Source organism: Hydra vulgaris, chromosome 03 (assembly GCF_038396675.1).
Source record: "Hydra vulgaris chromosome 03, alternate assembly HydraT2T_AEP".
Lineage (NCBI taxonomy): Eukaryota > Metazoa > Cnidaria > Hydrozoa > Anthoathecata > Hydridae > Hydra > Hydra vulgaris.
Genome location: NC_088922.1, coordinates 1276848 through 1290195, shown reverse-complemented (window position 1 = coordinate 1290195; position 13348 = coordinate 1276848). Strand labels below are relative to the sequence as shown.

The window sequence follows — 13348 nt, the reverse complement described above, 5'->3', positions numbered from 1 at the left end:
TTTCTATTAAAGGTTATAGGTTAGATAACCAGTTTAGTCACATTTTGAAGCTAATTTAAATATTTTGATAAAATCAAAAAGTTAGGATACACAGAAATGGATCAAAAAGGCTGAGCCTCTTGGTTCCAATTAATTTTGATGATGTGTTTGGATAGTTGAGTTAAATAGTTTGAATAAACTTTTATTGTTTTGAAAAAAATTTTTGATGTAATTTTTTTTAATATAGTATGCAATATTTATATTTGTATAAAACTATTTTTAGAGTGAATGTGACTCTTGGAATCTCTCAGTATTGAATAAGTTGCCTATTGATATACAACAAGAGTTTCAAATTCATTGTAGAACAAAAAACCAGTCTCATATTTTGAAAATCTATCATGAAGAATTTCATGAAAAATTATTAAATCAAAAATCACAGTCTAAAAAAATTACAAGTCCCTCAAAAAAAGTTCAAACCAAAAAAAATAACCAAATGAGTCCAGATAAAAAGCGTAAAAGAGGACGTCCAAAAAAGGTTATTTCACTTTCAGACTCAAGTAAATTTAGAGATATCAAAACTTCTTCTTTAAAAATTAATAAAAGTAGTTTTTTAACCCCTGCCAATGTTGATATTAATATATTAAATGAACTACCTGAAGAGATTAGAAACGAAATAATTGCTGAGTTAAAAAATACTAAATTTATTTCCAAAGAGAAAAAAGTAGTACAAAGTGAAATTCAGAGTAATAAAATTTCTCATGGAAAAAAACAGTTTTTAAACCAAATATCATTTTTACCATTGCAAAAACCATCTGTAATAACACCTATAGTAGCTGCACCTTTAAATATTGCAACTTCATCTGAGACCTTGGAAATGTCAACTGCACCTTTAAAAATTGTAAATTCATCTGTACCTCTTAAAACATCACCAGTATATGAACAATTGCCACAAGTTTCTCTAACATTCCAAATGCCACTGGTTGCTCTTCCATCACAAAAAATTTTTAATGATGTTTTATTATCACCGTCACAAATTAATAAATCTTTTATGGAAGCGCTTCCTGAAGATATTCAAAGTGAACTTTTGGTAGAAATTAAAAATGCAAAAAAAAAAAGTCTTATGGATGTGAAGCCAAAAGAAAATGAGACAATTTTAGGTTTTAAAGAAGCTCATGTTCATTGCAATAATACCAATGTTGATTGCAATAATGTTAATGTTCATTGCAATACACCTTTGATTTCTAATAAAAAATTATTAAATCATAAAGAAAAAAATAGCTTTGATGTATTATCACCTTCTCAGTTGGATATTTCAGTTTTTAATGAATTACCTGTTGAGTTGCAAAGAGAAGTAATGATGGTTGCACGTTCTAACAAAAATAGAAGCATTCGTCATAGTGAAAGGCAAAAGTTACTGAATAATGATCAAGCCATAAGTAAAAAAGATCAAACCTCAATTGAAAAAGATTTTAAACTTACTCAGGTATTACTACTTTCTAAAATGTTGTTTACATTTGTTGAATTGATACTACATTATTATTTATTTCTTTTTTACCATTATATCATTTACTTATTTCTACTTAACATCAGGGTAATTCGATGTCAATTGAGCCAGGCCATGTCACCATACATCTCAGATTTTGCTGAATTTTTTACAGTTGAGAGTACTTAGTAAAACAAGAAATTCTTGAAAATTTTAGCTTTTAGCTCCAAGAGGATCCTGAAATATGATCATTTTACTTTCAACTGATCTTGGCCAGGCCCCTCTTGTCCTCTCAGAATTGAGAACTTTGTTTAAAGATTCCAAGTCACATAGCTTTAAAAATATTTGATATTTTGACTTAAAAATGTGTACCTGACTATTTTTAAGGTTGAAGAATCCAATGAAATAATCAATATTATAAAAAAATATTTTTAAGTACCTGTAATTATCAATTTAAATAAATTTAGGCAATTTGTTATATACCTGATTTTGATGCTCAAGAAACCCACATGGCCTTGATGATATCAAAAAAAAAAATTTTACACATTATTCTAAATTTTATGATTTTTCACAAAACATAAGAATTTTGATCTGCAAGTATATGGATTTCCAAATATGAATAACAGGGCACATGCCCCACTTTTTTGTAGTGGAATCTTGCAATACATTTTCCACTACCTTTCAGACTAGCTAGAGCTATTTTTTTTTTTCTTTAAAACTTATTTAAGATAAATTTAAAACTATTGTCTTCAAATTTTTTTTTTGGTTTTCATTTCTAACAACGTTAAACATTTCTTTGATAACATTGCTTCCCAAATTTTTGTGATTTATATTTGTTCCATTTGGTTTTGATCATTCTATGTTTAATAATCTTTCTTAAAATGTTTTAAGGAACTTAATGTTTATAAGAATTTTGATTTGCAGGTATAAGATTAAAAACAGTCTAAAGTAATGATTTTAACAGAATTTTATTTTGTATAATTTAAAATTTGAATTAAAAAAGAAAAATATATTTTGCTAATTCTAAAATGGTAACAGCAAGTTGTTAACAGAAACAAAAAACATCCTGTCATTACACTAGTATAGAAGAAATTTGTTACCTATTAAAGTCATCATTAACATTTTTAACATTAACAAATTGAGTATAATTAAACTTTGTGAAAAGGAAACTTTTTTTTTGTCAAAGTAAGATAAAAGAAATCAATCATTGGTTAGTTTTGTATTACCATGGTGATTGCTTAAGTTGCTTTTATTAAATTAATTACTATTGGTTTCTCATTTTTAAATTAATCTCAAATTGTTTTTAGTGTTACAGTAAGAATGGATTCATGTGATTTTGGAAAAAAGTTAAATGATACTGGTCATAAATTAAGTTATTGTAGAAAGATTGATTTAAAGAAATTTGATTGCTATAGAGAAGATGCCAGAGAAGAATTTATTTGGAGATCTGGAATAACAGATGATAAAATTCTGCCTTCATCATGCAAAGATTTTTGGTACACACTTGGAAAAGAAGCACACAAAATGTTGTAATTTATTGGACATGCATAAATCAAAAAGAAAAGCAATCAAAGGTTTTGATTTGATTGCTTTTCTTTTTGATTGTTGATAAAAAATTATTGTAAAATCTTTTTTGAATAATGAAATTAAAATCTACTAGTTTATAAAAGTTTGAAAAAAAGCTGATCTGGTTATGCATTATATATTGAAATAAGTACAAATAATTTTCATATTGATAGGTAATTACTAAAATCAAATTGTTCTTTTCATTTCAGGGAGTCATGTAATAACATTAGACATGGCAAAACAATTAAGAATTAATTTTCCAAATGTTGTGCCTGGATATCAACTTTGTCGGAGCTGCTTTGATGCTAAAATCAGTAAATTTCATGAACAAGATAATTGTGAACTTGAAGAATCTATTTCATGTGGTACTTCTGAAAAGTCACAGAGGCATTAAATGTTAGTTTGGAAACAATAGGTGTATCCCCCATAAAACTTCATAGCATTCCAAAGCATCAACGGTTATCTGTTGCTAAAAGTAAAGTTATAAAAACAATGTCAAAGAGCATATTTCAAAAGTATATAATGTTAGGGAAGAAGAACTGAAACATAAAATTCCTCATACAAAAATTATTGACAAAAGTAAATGCGATGATCTAGACAAACTAACAGCAGAAATAAAAGAAAAGTTAATTGTTTCTGACCAAAAAACTAAAATTCAGTTGTTAACATTTACACCCGAGTCTTGGTCAAGAAATTTTGCTGCAAGATAAGTGGAATTTTTCAAGTTCCAGGCACTAAGAAAGGAAAAATATTTTCAGAAATAACATTAAATAGAGTCAACAATGTATACCATGATGACGAATTTACTAGACAAATGCCTGTTAAAAAAGATTACGTAAGTATTGGTAGTAAACAACACATGCAAAAGCGCCTTATTTTATGTAGTCTTAAAGAACTTTATGTTTCTTTTAAAACTAAATATCCTCAAGAAGTTATTGGATTTTTTAAGTTTTGCAGTTTAAGACCAAAATGGTGTATAACTGTTGGAGCATCAGGCACTCATTCTGTTTGTGTATGTACCCTCCATCAAAATGCAATACTCTTGACCAATGCTATACAAATAACATGTACTTACAAAGATCTGATGACAAAAGTTGTTTGTGATGTGACAAGTAATGAGTGCATGGTTCATCGATGTCCGAACTGTCCAGGTATAGTTTCTTTAAAGAAGTTTCTGGATGCACAACTAATTGACAATGACGAGGAGGTGTCATTCAATCAGTGGCAGAAAACAGACAGAACAACATTGATCTATCAGACAACAACAATGGAAAAATACAAATTGATGTTATCAGAGGCAATAAACAAGTTAACAGCTCATTCCAACATTGCAAAATGTCAAGCAAGATATCTAAAGCAACAAAAGGAAAATATAGCAAAAGACTGCTGTATTGTCTTAGGTGACATTGCAGAAAACTTCACTTTTGTGATTCAAGATGAAATCCAAAGTTACCATTGGTGCAAAAGTCAATGCACATTGCACCCCATTGCCCTCTATTTATTAAACGAAAATGACCAACTTGAAGAAAAATCGTTTTGCTTCATGTCAGAAGATAATGAGCATGACACTGGTTTTGTGTATGAAGTTCAAACACAAATAGTTAACTATTTAAAAGAATTTCATCCTAAAATTTCAAAGATTCTTTATTTTTCTGATGGTTGTGCTGCACAGTATAAAAATCAAAAAATCTTTACAACATCTGTCTCCATAAAAATGATTTTGACATTGATGCAGAGTGGACATTTTTTGCTACAAGCCATGGTAAGTCACCATGTGATGTTATTGGTGGCACTGTAAAACGATTAACTACAAATGCAAGTCTACAAAGGCCCATAAATGACCAGATATTGAATTGTAACAAAATGTTTGACTACTGTACTAACAATATTAAAGGGATTAGTTTTTTCAAGATTGAAAAAGAAAGACTGACAGAATTGTGCACCACTTTGAAAACACGTTTTGAGCTAAGTAGAACAATTCCTGGAACTAGGAGCTATCATCAATTTAAACCAGAATCTATAGATGATAATATTAGCTTTAAACGAACAAGTGAAGATGTTCATATAACAGGCATTTTTTCTTTTTCTGGAATTCAAAGTTCTCAAAATGATCAGCAAATTAACATTGATGCCTTGAAATTGGGTGAATTCATTATGTGTAACTATGATGCGTTTGATTGGATTGGTATGATCAATGAAATTGATAATATAGAGCAAGATGTTATGGTAACGTTCATGCACCCGCACGGTCCTTTTAATAAACTTTTCTGGCCATCTAGAGTAGATGAGTGTTGGGTGCCAATTACCAACATAACTTGTATAATTGATGCACCTGTAACAACAAATGGACGTTTTTATACTTTGACCGTCGATGCATCTAAGCTAATCTTAACATTATCTTGACTTTCTTTTTTTTGTATTTTATTTTGTAAATAATGAAGTAAAACAGAACAAGTATAAAGCAATAAAAATTTTTGAATACAATATTTTCAAAGTTATCTTAAATTTAAGACACATGTGTTTAAAAAAAAAAAAAAAATTTTTTTTGAGAAAAAAAGTGGGGCATGGTCCCAGGTGCCTCAGCCCCATGGACTATCTGGTCGTCTGACCTGAAACAATTTTAACGCATGTTCATCAGGACTACACAAATGCTGAAAGTTTCAGAGCTGCAGCTTGTCTGGAAGATAGTGAAAAATCCATCTCAAGATTCTGCTCAAAAAAGTGGAGCACATGCCCCCAGCCCCCTCCCCTAGTTTCTTGGACTCTATTTTAATTTTAAAATGCTCGTTTATCGACACTAAAAAAATACAGAAATTTTCATAGCTCTAGCTAGTCTGAAAGGTAGTGGAAAATGTATTGCAAGATTCCGCTACAAAAAAGTGGGGCTTGTGCCCCGTTATCCATATATGGAAATCCATATACTTGCAGATCAAAGTTCTTATGTTTTCTGAAAGATCATAAAATTTAGAATAATGTATAAAATTTTTTTTTTTGATATCATCAAAGCCATGTGGGTTTCTTGAGCATCAAAATCAGGTATATAACAAATTGCCTAAATTTATTTAAATTGATAATTACAGGTACTTAAAAATATTTTTTTATAATATTGATTATTTCATTGGATTCTTCAACCTTGAAAATAGTCAGGTACAAATTTTTAAGTCAAAATATCAAATATTTTTAAAGCTATGTGACTTGGAACCTTTAAACAAAGTTCTCAATTCTGAGAGGACAAGAGGGGCCTGGCCAAGATCAGATGAAAATAAAATGATCATATTTCAGGATCCTCTTGGAGCTAGAAGCTAAAATTTTCAAGAATTTCTTGTTTTACTAAGTACTCTCAACTGTATAAAATTCAGCAAAATCTGAGATGTATGGTGACATTTTTGAAATTTTCTGGCTCAATTGACATGGAATTACCCATCATTTTGTTATTTATTTAAATTTTATTATGTTATTCACGTTATTACCTTATTGTTATAATGTTATTTATTTCTCCTTTGAAGGTGAAATACATACAAATTTAATGTGAATAGAATTGTTGTGATAAGCTAAAAAGTAAAACGAGTTTTATCTTTTATCACAACAGATTTAAAATGAGTATAATAGAATAAATAAAAAATGAGTATACTAGATATAAATATAAGTTAAATATAAAATATTTATATATATTATTAATATATTTATATAAAATATTATAGTATAAATATAAATATTATGAATATAAAAGTATAAATTTATAATAGTAGTAATATAAGTAAAATGTAATTGTTCATAAAATAATTATAAAATCAATTGTTTAATAAAACAACTTCAATTTAACTTTTGTAAATTTTCAATTTAAATTATTTAAAATTTGATTTTATAGCTAATAAATGTATTTATAAAATTGGTAGTTTATAAATATATTTATATATATAATTTTTTTTTACCGAATGACTTCAACTACTACAATAAACCTTTTGTCATTAGGATTTATTACACATTGTTTATTTATATTTGATAAAAAAAAAATTTAGGCAACTAAAATAATAATTTTGTTTTGTTTTTGCAATTTTCTTTTAAAAAATATTTTTTGTCTTGATGTTTTTATTAAGTACTTGTTGATTTAGCTGTAACAGGAATTGTCTTTGTTAAAATCTGTACATAGTTTTATGACCATACTTTCATACCATGTATCATGTAACTTTATATCTTATCTGAAAGTTTTGTGTAGGTTATTCCAGTTTTTAATGGATTATCAACATCAACATTTTCAACATCATCTGAAATCACACAATCTATCAGTGAAATAAAAGCTTATTTACAAAGTTGGATTTTATCAGGAGTTGGTACTTTGATTTTTTTTTTTTTTAATTGTATTTTAGTATGTCATTGTGTTGTACAAATAACAAAACACAACCCCTAAATCCCAAAACACTTGTACAATAGTAATCTTTTTAACAACCCCTAAATAATAAAATGAATAAATAACACGTTACAAGTTTTTGCACTCTGCAATTTTTTTATTATTTATTAACTAATTTTCTCTGTTAATTTGTTTTCTTCTCTTTCAAAACTGTAAAAAAAAATTCTGTATAATCAACCATTTTAGAGTTATAAATTTTTAGTGCAACCAGCAACTGAACACCCACACATCATTAGTGCCTCACACAGCATTTTATAGGAGGTTGTTATTGTGATTCTCTTGCAGCCTAGGCTTAGATGAGGAAAATAAGGTAGCAGTTTTCAAGAAAGATAATAATATGAAATAAATATCGCTTTTATCTGTCTCTTGCACACTTTTATCTTGTCTTTTGTTTTTGTTTTGCACACTCGGTACAGAAGAAAGAAAGATATGATAATGTCAATGAACTTCTTGGAAAAAAATAATTATTCTGAATTCAAGTTGGATGTTTGTGATGATTTCAAGATGTTTGCTTTCTTTCTTGACTTGGGGATACACAAAGTATTCATGGTTCCTTTACTTATGGGACAGCAGGGGTGATGAGGATCATTGCAAAAAAGTTTGTTAGCCCCCACAAGTTAAACTACAGTCAGGATTATTCAATGTTCTCAATTAGCCTTTAAAGTTAGTCTTTATTTCAACAAAGTTTTATTACTCCCACTTCATATCAAACTAGAATTGGTAAAAGAGTTTGTAAAAGCTTCAAAAAGTTTTAATTAAAAGCATTGTTGAAGATATCCTTGAAAAATTAGATTAGTGCATGAGAAACTTAATCTTGAAGATGTAAACTATTATGTTGCTTTTGATCTTAAATGTGTTACGTATTGTTCGGTCTTTCATCACACACAAATGCTAATAGTATCTTGGAAAAATGCTAATAATATTTTGGAAAGATACTAAAAGTATCTTGGAAAGATACTAAAAGTATCTTGGAAAGATGCTAAAAGTATCTTGGAAAGATTCTAAAAGTATCTTGGAAAGATACTAAAAGTATCTTGGAAAGATTCTAAAAGTATCTTGGAAAGATACTAAAAGTATCTTGGAAAGATACTAAAAGTATCTTGGAAAGATACTAATAGTATCATGAAAAATCCACATTATATTTTGTTTTTCTTTTTGTAAAGCATGCAGGATGTGTCAAAGTATGCAGAACTTTGTTTGAGGCATTATGTTTAAAGTTCAAGCACAAAAAACTCAGAGCACAAAAATTATGGAGATCAAAAGCTTATGGAGAACAAAAACTGCAGTTGCTGATTTGGAATTAAAATATTATAATACTTAATGTTATATAGAAAGTACATTATAAAGTTTTTAAATTTTTATTTTTATTTTAAAATAAAGATGTCTAAGAAATAATTACAAGATTGAAACCAGGGAAAAATAAAAACCTGAAGTTGAGACACCCTTATCTACTTGTGGCAAATAAATATTTAAGAAAAACCTTTGTGCTTTCTTGAACTGAATAAAAAATTAATAGATTCCAAGTTTCATCAAAATCATCAGAATCAGAAGTTGTGGTAACATAGAGTTAACCACCCCCTCGTTTCTGGAGAGTCAGAGATTTTTATTTACTCTTAGTATGACAAATTGATTTTAACTTTTTTTGAAGTCATGTTACAATAATAAAAACAATTTTATCAATTTCCAGTTGACACTCCATCAAACATAGGGGGCTTTCTGGTCCACAGTGGTTGTTAAATTTTTCGTTTTAAAAGCCATAAACTCTATTTTTATCACAAAGTTCAATAGTTTTAATTCAATAAAAAAAGTTTATGCAATAATCTTACAATTATGATATAAAATCTTACTATAAAACCATGTTACTATAAAATCATGTTACTATAAAACCATGTTACTATCATTAAAATTTATTATTTAAACTTTAATAGTTAAATTCATTGGACAAATAATCATATTAAACTAGATGAATAAACCATAAAATAATCATATTAAACTAGATGAATAAACCATAAAATATTCATATTAAACTAGATGAATAAACCATAAAATATTCATATTAAACTAGATGAATAAACCATAAAATAATCATATTAAACTAGATGAATAAACCATAAATTAATCATATTAAACTAGATAAATAAACCATACAATGTAATATTTAAAAAAATACAAATTTAGATATTTAACAAAAAAATAAAAATGAAATTTACCAGTGATCAAATATAACTGCCAATTAAATGTTTGCAATACTTTAGTTAAGAAGTTTGTATAAAATTAATAACAAGTGTTTAAAAACATAAAAATAATTTAAATCACTTATATTTATTTTAAAACTAGAATTATTGGTTTGTATTTATCATGAGCAAGATCTGTTTATTTAATTTTGACTAAATGAACTTTTTATTTTTAATTCCTTGTTACAAAAACACTTTAGACATATTACTATCAACAATTATTTCAACACATTATGATTAATAATTAGTTTTGAATTTTTTTGTTATTGATGTAACTAAAACATAAAAGACTTTATTTTAAATTTTATTTTGTAGGGTGGTTTTAAAACACCTTATATTCATCTAATTCTCATTGATATTAACACATACTCACTGAATCTTCAATTCAAATCTGAAATTTCTTGGTGTTGTATAATAATATTTGTTTTTTATCTTCATTTTTGTTAAATTTGTTATTTTATTACTTTTGTTATTATGGCTTTTAACCTTATCAACGATTTTTTTTATCTATGTGCTAAAAAATATTTTCGTCAATATTTTTACCCATAATTTTAATAAAAGGTTCTTTTTTGATTTAATTGTTGCGACAGTGGTTTAGTGATAGTTGTTCTTGCTTCTCAAGTGCAAAGTACCAAGTTTAATACACACTATGTCCAGTATGTATATATGATTGTATATATGTATGTATATTTGATTTGAAGTAATTTATAACCTTATCAGCGATTTTTTTTATCTATGTGCTAAAAAATATTTTCATCAATATTTTTTATTCAAGCTATTGGATTAAGTTATAGAAGGTTCTATCCAATACTTCCAAGTATCAAATCATCATTTCTTCCAAATATCAAATTACAAGGACTTCCAAATATTGAATTATCATTACTTCCAAATATGAAATCACTATTGCTTCCAAATATCAATCTTCCAAAAATTACTCAAGCATTTATAACTTATTATTATTAAAACTATCACTAACAATTATTAACAAGTTTTTGAGTTTTTTTTTCAACCACTTTCTAAAGGAATTTAATTTGTTGATTATGCAACCATATATCCTGTCTTAATGAAAATAAAGTACTATTTGATAGTTTCAAACTAGTGGTGTGCTATGCTAGGGCCACATGCCATCCTAACTAAGACTTTTGTTGTGTATGTTTTAAGGACCTTTTAGAAAAATTATAAAAACTTTATAATTCTTGATTGCATGAACAAAAACATGTATTTTGTTTACGATAATTTATTTTTTAAGCTTCTAATAAATTCTATTTTCAAATGTTAAGTTACTATGTTTAATTATAGAGCCAAATCCTAAAGATGTAGAAGCAATAAAATCCTATAACCATTTACTAATTAAGTCACGTAATATGGAAACACTGCAATTACTGCTTTTATATTTTAGAAGGTGAGACAATTGCAAAGAACAAATTTTTTTTTTGTTATACTTGTAATTTTTCTGTTTTTAAAATTTATTTAAAACTAATTTTTGTTATATTAAAATTAATATTTGTTCTTTTTTAAGGTTGGTTTCTAAAACAACGACACTTAATTACTGGAAATCTATTTTTAATGAAGTTCTTTCAGATACTCAAAAATTTATGAAGCTGAAATACAATGGAAGATTAAATATTCTCCGGTTAAGTTGTGATGGTTATGCCCTTGACATGCATCAAGTCAAATAAAACTCTTCTCTAACAAATTATAGGTAAGTACTGAGTTTTAAGAATCTGCCATTGTCATTGTAAATTTTTTTTTTGCACAGTTTTAACTAAGTCTTCATCAAGTATTATAATTTATGTACAAACAGCGCTATACATTATAATATTGCACATGAGTAAATCAATACAAATAAATAAAACAAAACATAAACAAAAAAATGCTAGAAAACAATTCCCATACAAGCATCATTTAGAATTTTTTACAATTTATTTATTTATATAGATTTCAGTGCAATTCTAGTTAAATAATTATTGCTTGTGGGTTAAATTTTACCAGTTATATTTTATTTGAAATAAATATTTTAAATAAAATTTAACTGGTCATTATTATAAGGTGTTAAATGTTGAAAAACATAAGAATTCATATCTTTGATGTGTTCTAATATTCAGTATGAATAGTCCTGTTTGTTTGACCTACATATAATTAATGCTGCATAAATTACAATCAATGAGATAAATTACCTTTTTCTTCAAATGTGGTTTAGGCTGGGGCAAAGATACAAAAAAATACAATATCAACCTGGGTTATCCTAATAAACTTGATGTTTGTTTTTTAAAATTAAATTTTTTTTTTAATTTAAATTTAAATTTTTGAAAATATTCCTTTTAAATATTAATTAATTGTTTATTTAAAATTTAGTTCTATTATATCAAACCATGTTAGATTTAAATTTAAACAGTAGCAGTTGCATCAGCAATAAATTTTTAAATATTTGATTTAAGTTTAAAAAATTATCTGTTCTTATTCTTAGATATCATCAGTTTTTAAGCTCTCAGTAGAATTTTTTATTTGTTTAAAGTTCTCAGTAGAATCTTTTATTTGTTTAAAGTTCTCAGCAGAATCTTTTCATTTTTTTTAGATTGCAATGATTGTGTAACAATTACAATGAATGCGGTAAAAAAATGTTAATGTTCAATCAAAAGATAAACAACTTTAAATACAAATTTTAATATATATATATATATATATATATATATATATATATATATATATATATATATATATATATATATATATATATATATATATATATGTATATATATATATATATGTATATATATATATATATATATATATATATATATATATATATATATACACACACATATATATGTGTGTGTATATATATATATATATATAGTTATTTTAAGTAGATGATTTTTGTAATTTATTATTTCATTAAATTAATTATGTTAAAAATTATATTATTTTGTGTATATAATTTATTTAATAATTGATATATTTATAATTATTTACATTGGTGTTTATTATTGTATATATATGTTTTAAAAACAAATTGTAGAACAAATAGAAAACTCTAGTATTTGTAAGTTTTTTCTTAATTTAATATATATATTTTTATAAATACAGCAATAACCCTAAAAATCTTTTTAAAAAAAACAATTGTAACTCTAATATCTTCAAAAAAATATAGTAATAACCCTAACCTTTAAAATAAACCAATAGCCCTAATAAACTTGTAACCAATTAAAAAAATAATTAAATAAATTAGATTAGTTTACCATATTACTTTATGAAAATTTATTATAATAATTATTTTATCATTATTATTTCCTGCAGACTTAATTATTTATTTAAGACTTAATCTAGTAAATAAACCATAAAATAATCATATTAAACTAGATGAATAAACCATAAAATAATCATATTAAACTAGATGAATAAACCATAAAATATTCATATTAAACTAGATGAATAAACCATAAAATAATTATATTAAACTAGATGAATAAACCATAAATTAATCATATTAAACTAGATAAATAAACCATACAATGTAATATTAAAAAAAAATACAAATCTTGATATTTAACAAAAAAATAAAAATGAACTTATTTTAAATATTATTATTTTAGTTTTTTAAAGTTAATTTTGAAATACAAAACAAAAAAAGTTTATTTTATGATTACTGATTACAAAATTGAACGAATGAATGATTGA

The 13348-nt window shown here is 25.7% G+C and overlaps 1 protein-coding gene across 5 annotated transcripts in view; it reads left to right on the top strand.

The window, feature by feature from the left end:
• Positions 1-12330, top strand: part of LOC100208934 (DNA repair protein REV1) — a 51282-nt gene extending 38952 nt beyond the window's left edge. For 3 of the 5 annotated variants that reach the window (XM_065792031.1, XM_065792033.1, XM_065792032.1), the window contains 5 exons: positions 263-1462; positions 7245-7359; positions 10970-11072; positions 11190-11372; positions 12246-12330. In XM_065792031.1, coding sequence (XP_065648103.1) covers positions 263-1462; positions 7245-7359; positions 10970-11072; positions 11190-11349 — 1578 coding nt within the window. In that variant the 3' untranslated portion in view covers positions 11350-11372; positions 12246-12330. Of the gene's footprint in view, positions 1-262; positions 1463-7234; positions 7360-10969; positions 11073-11189; positions 11373-12245 lie in introns of all 5 variants that reach the window. The other 2 variants (XR_010637319.1, XM_065792034.1) reach the window with 2 other exon arrangements.
• The last annotated feature ends 1018 nt before the right edge of the window (positions 12331-13348 follow it).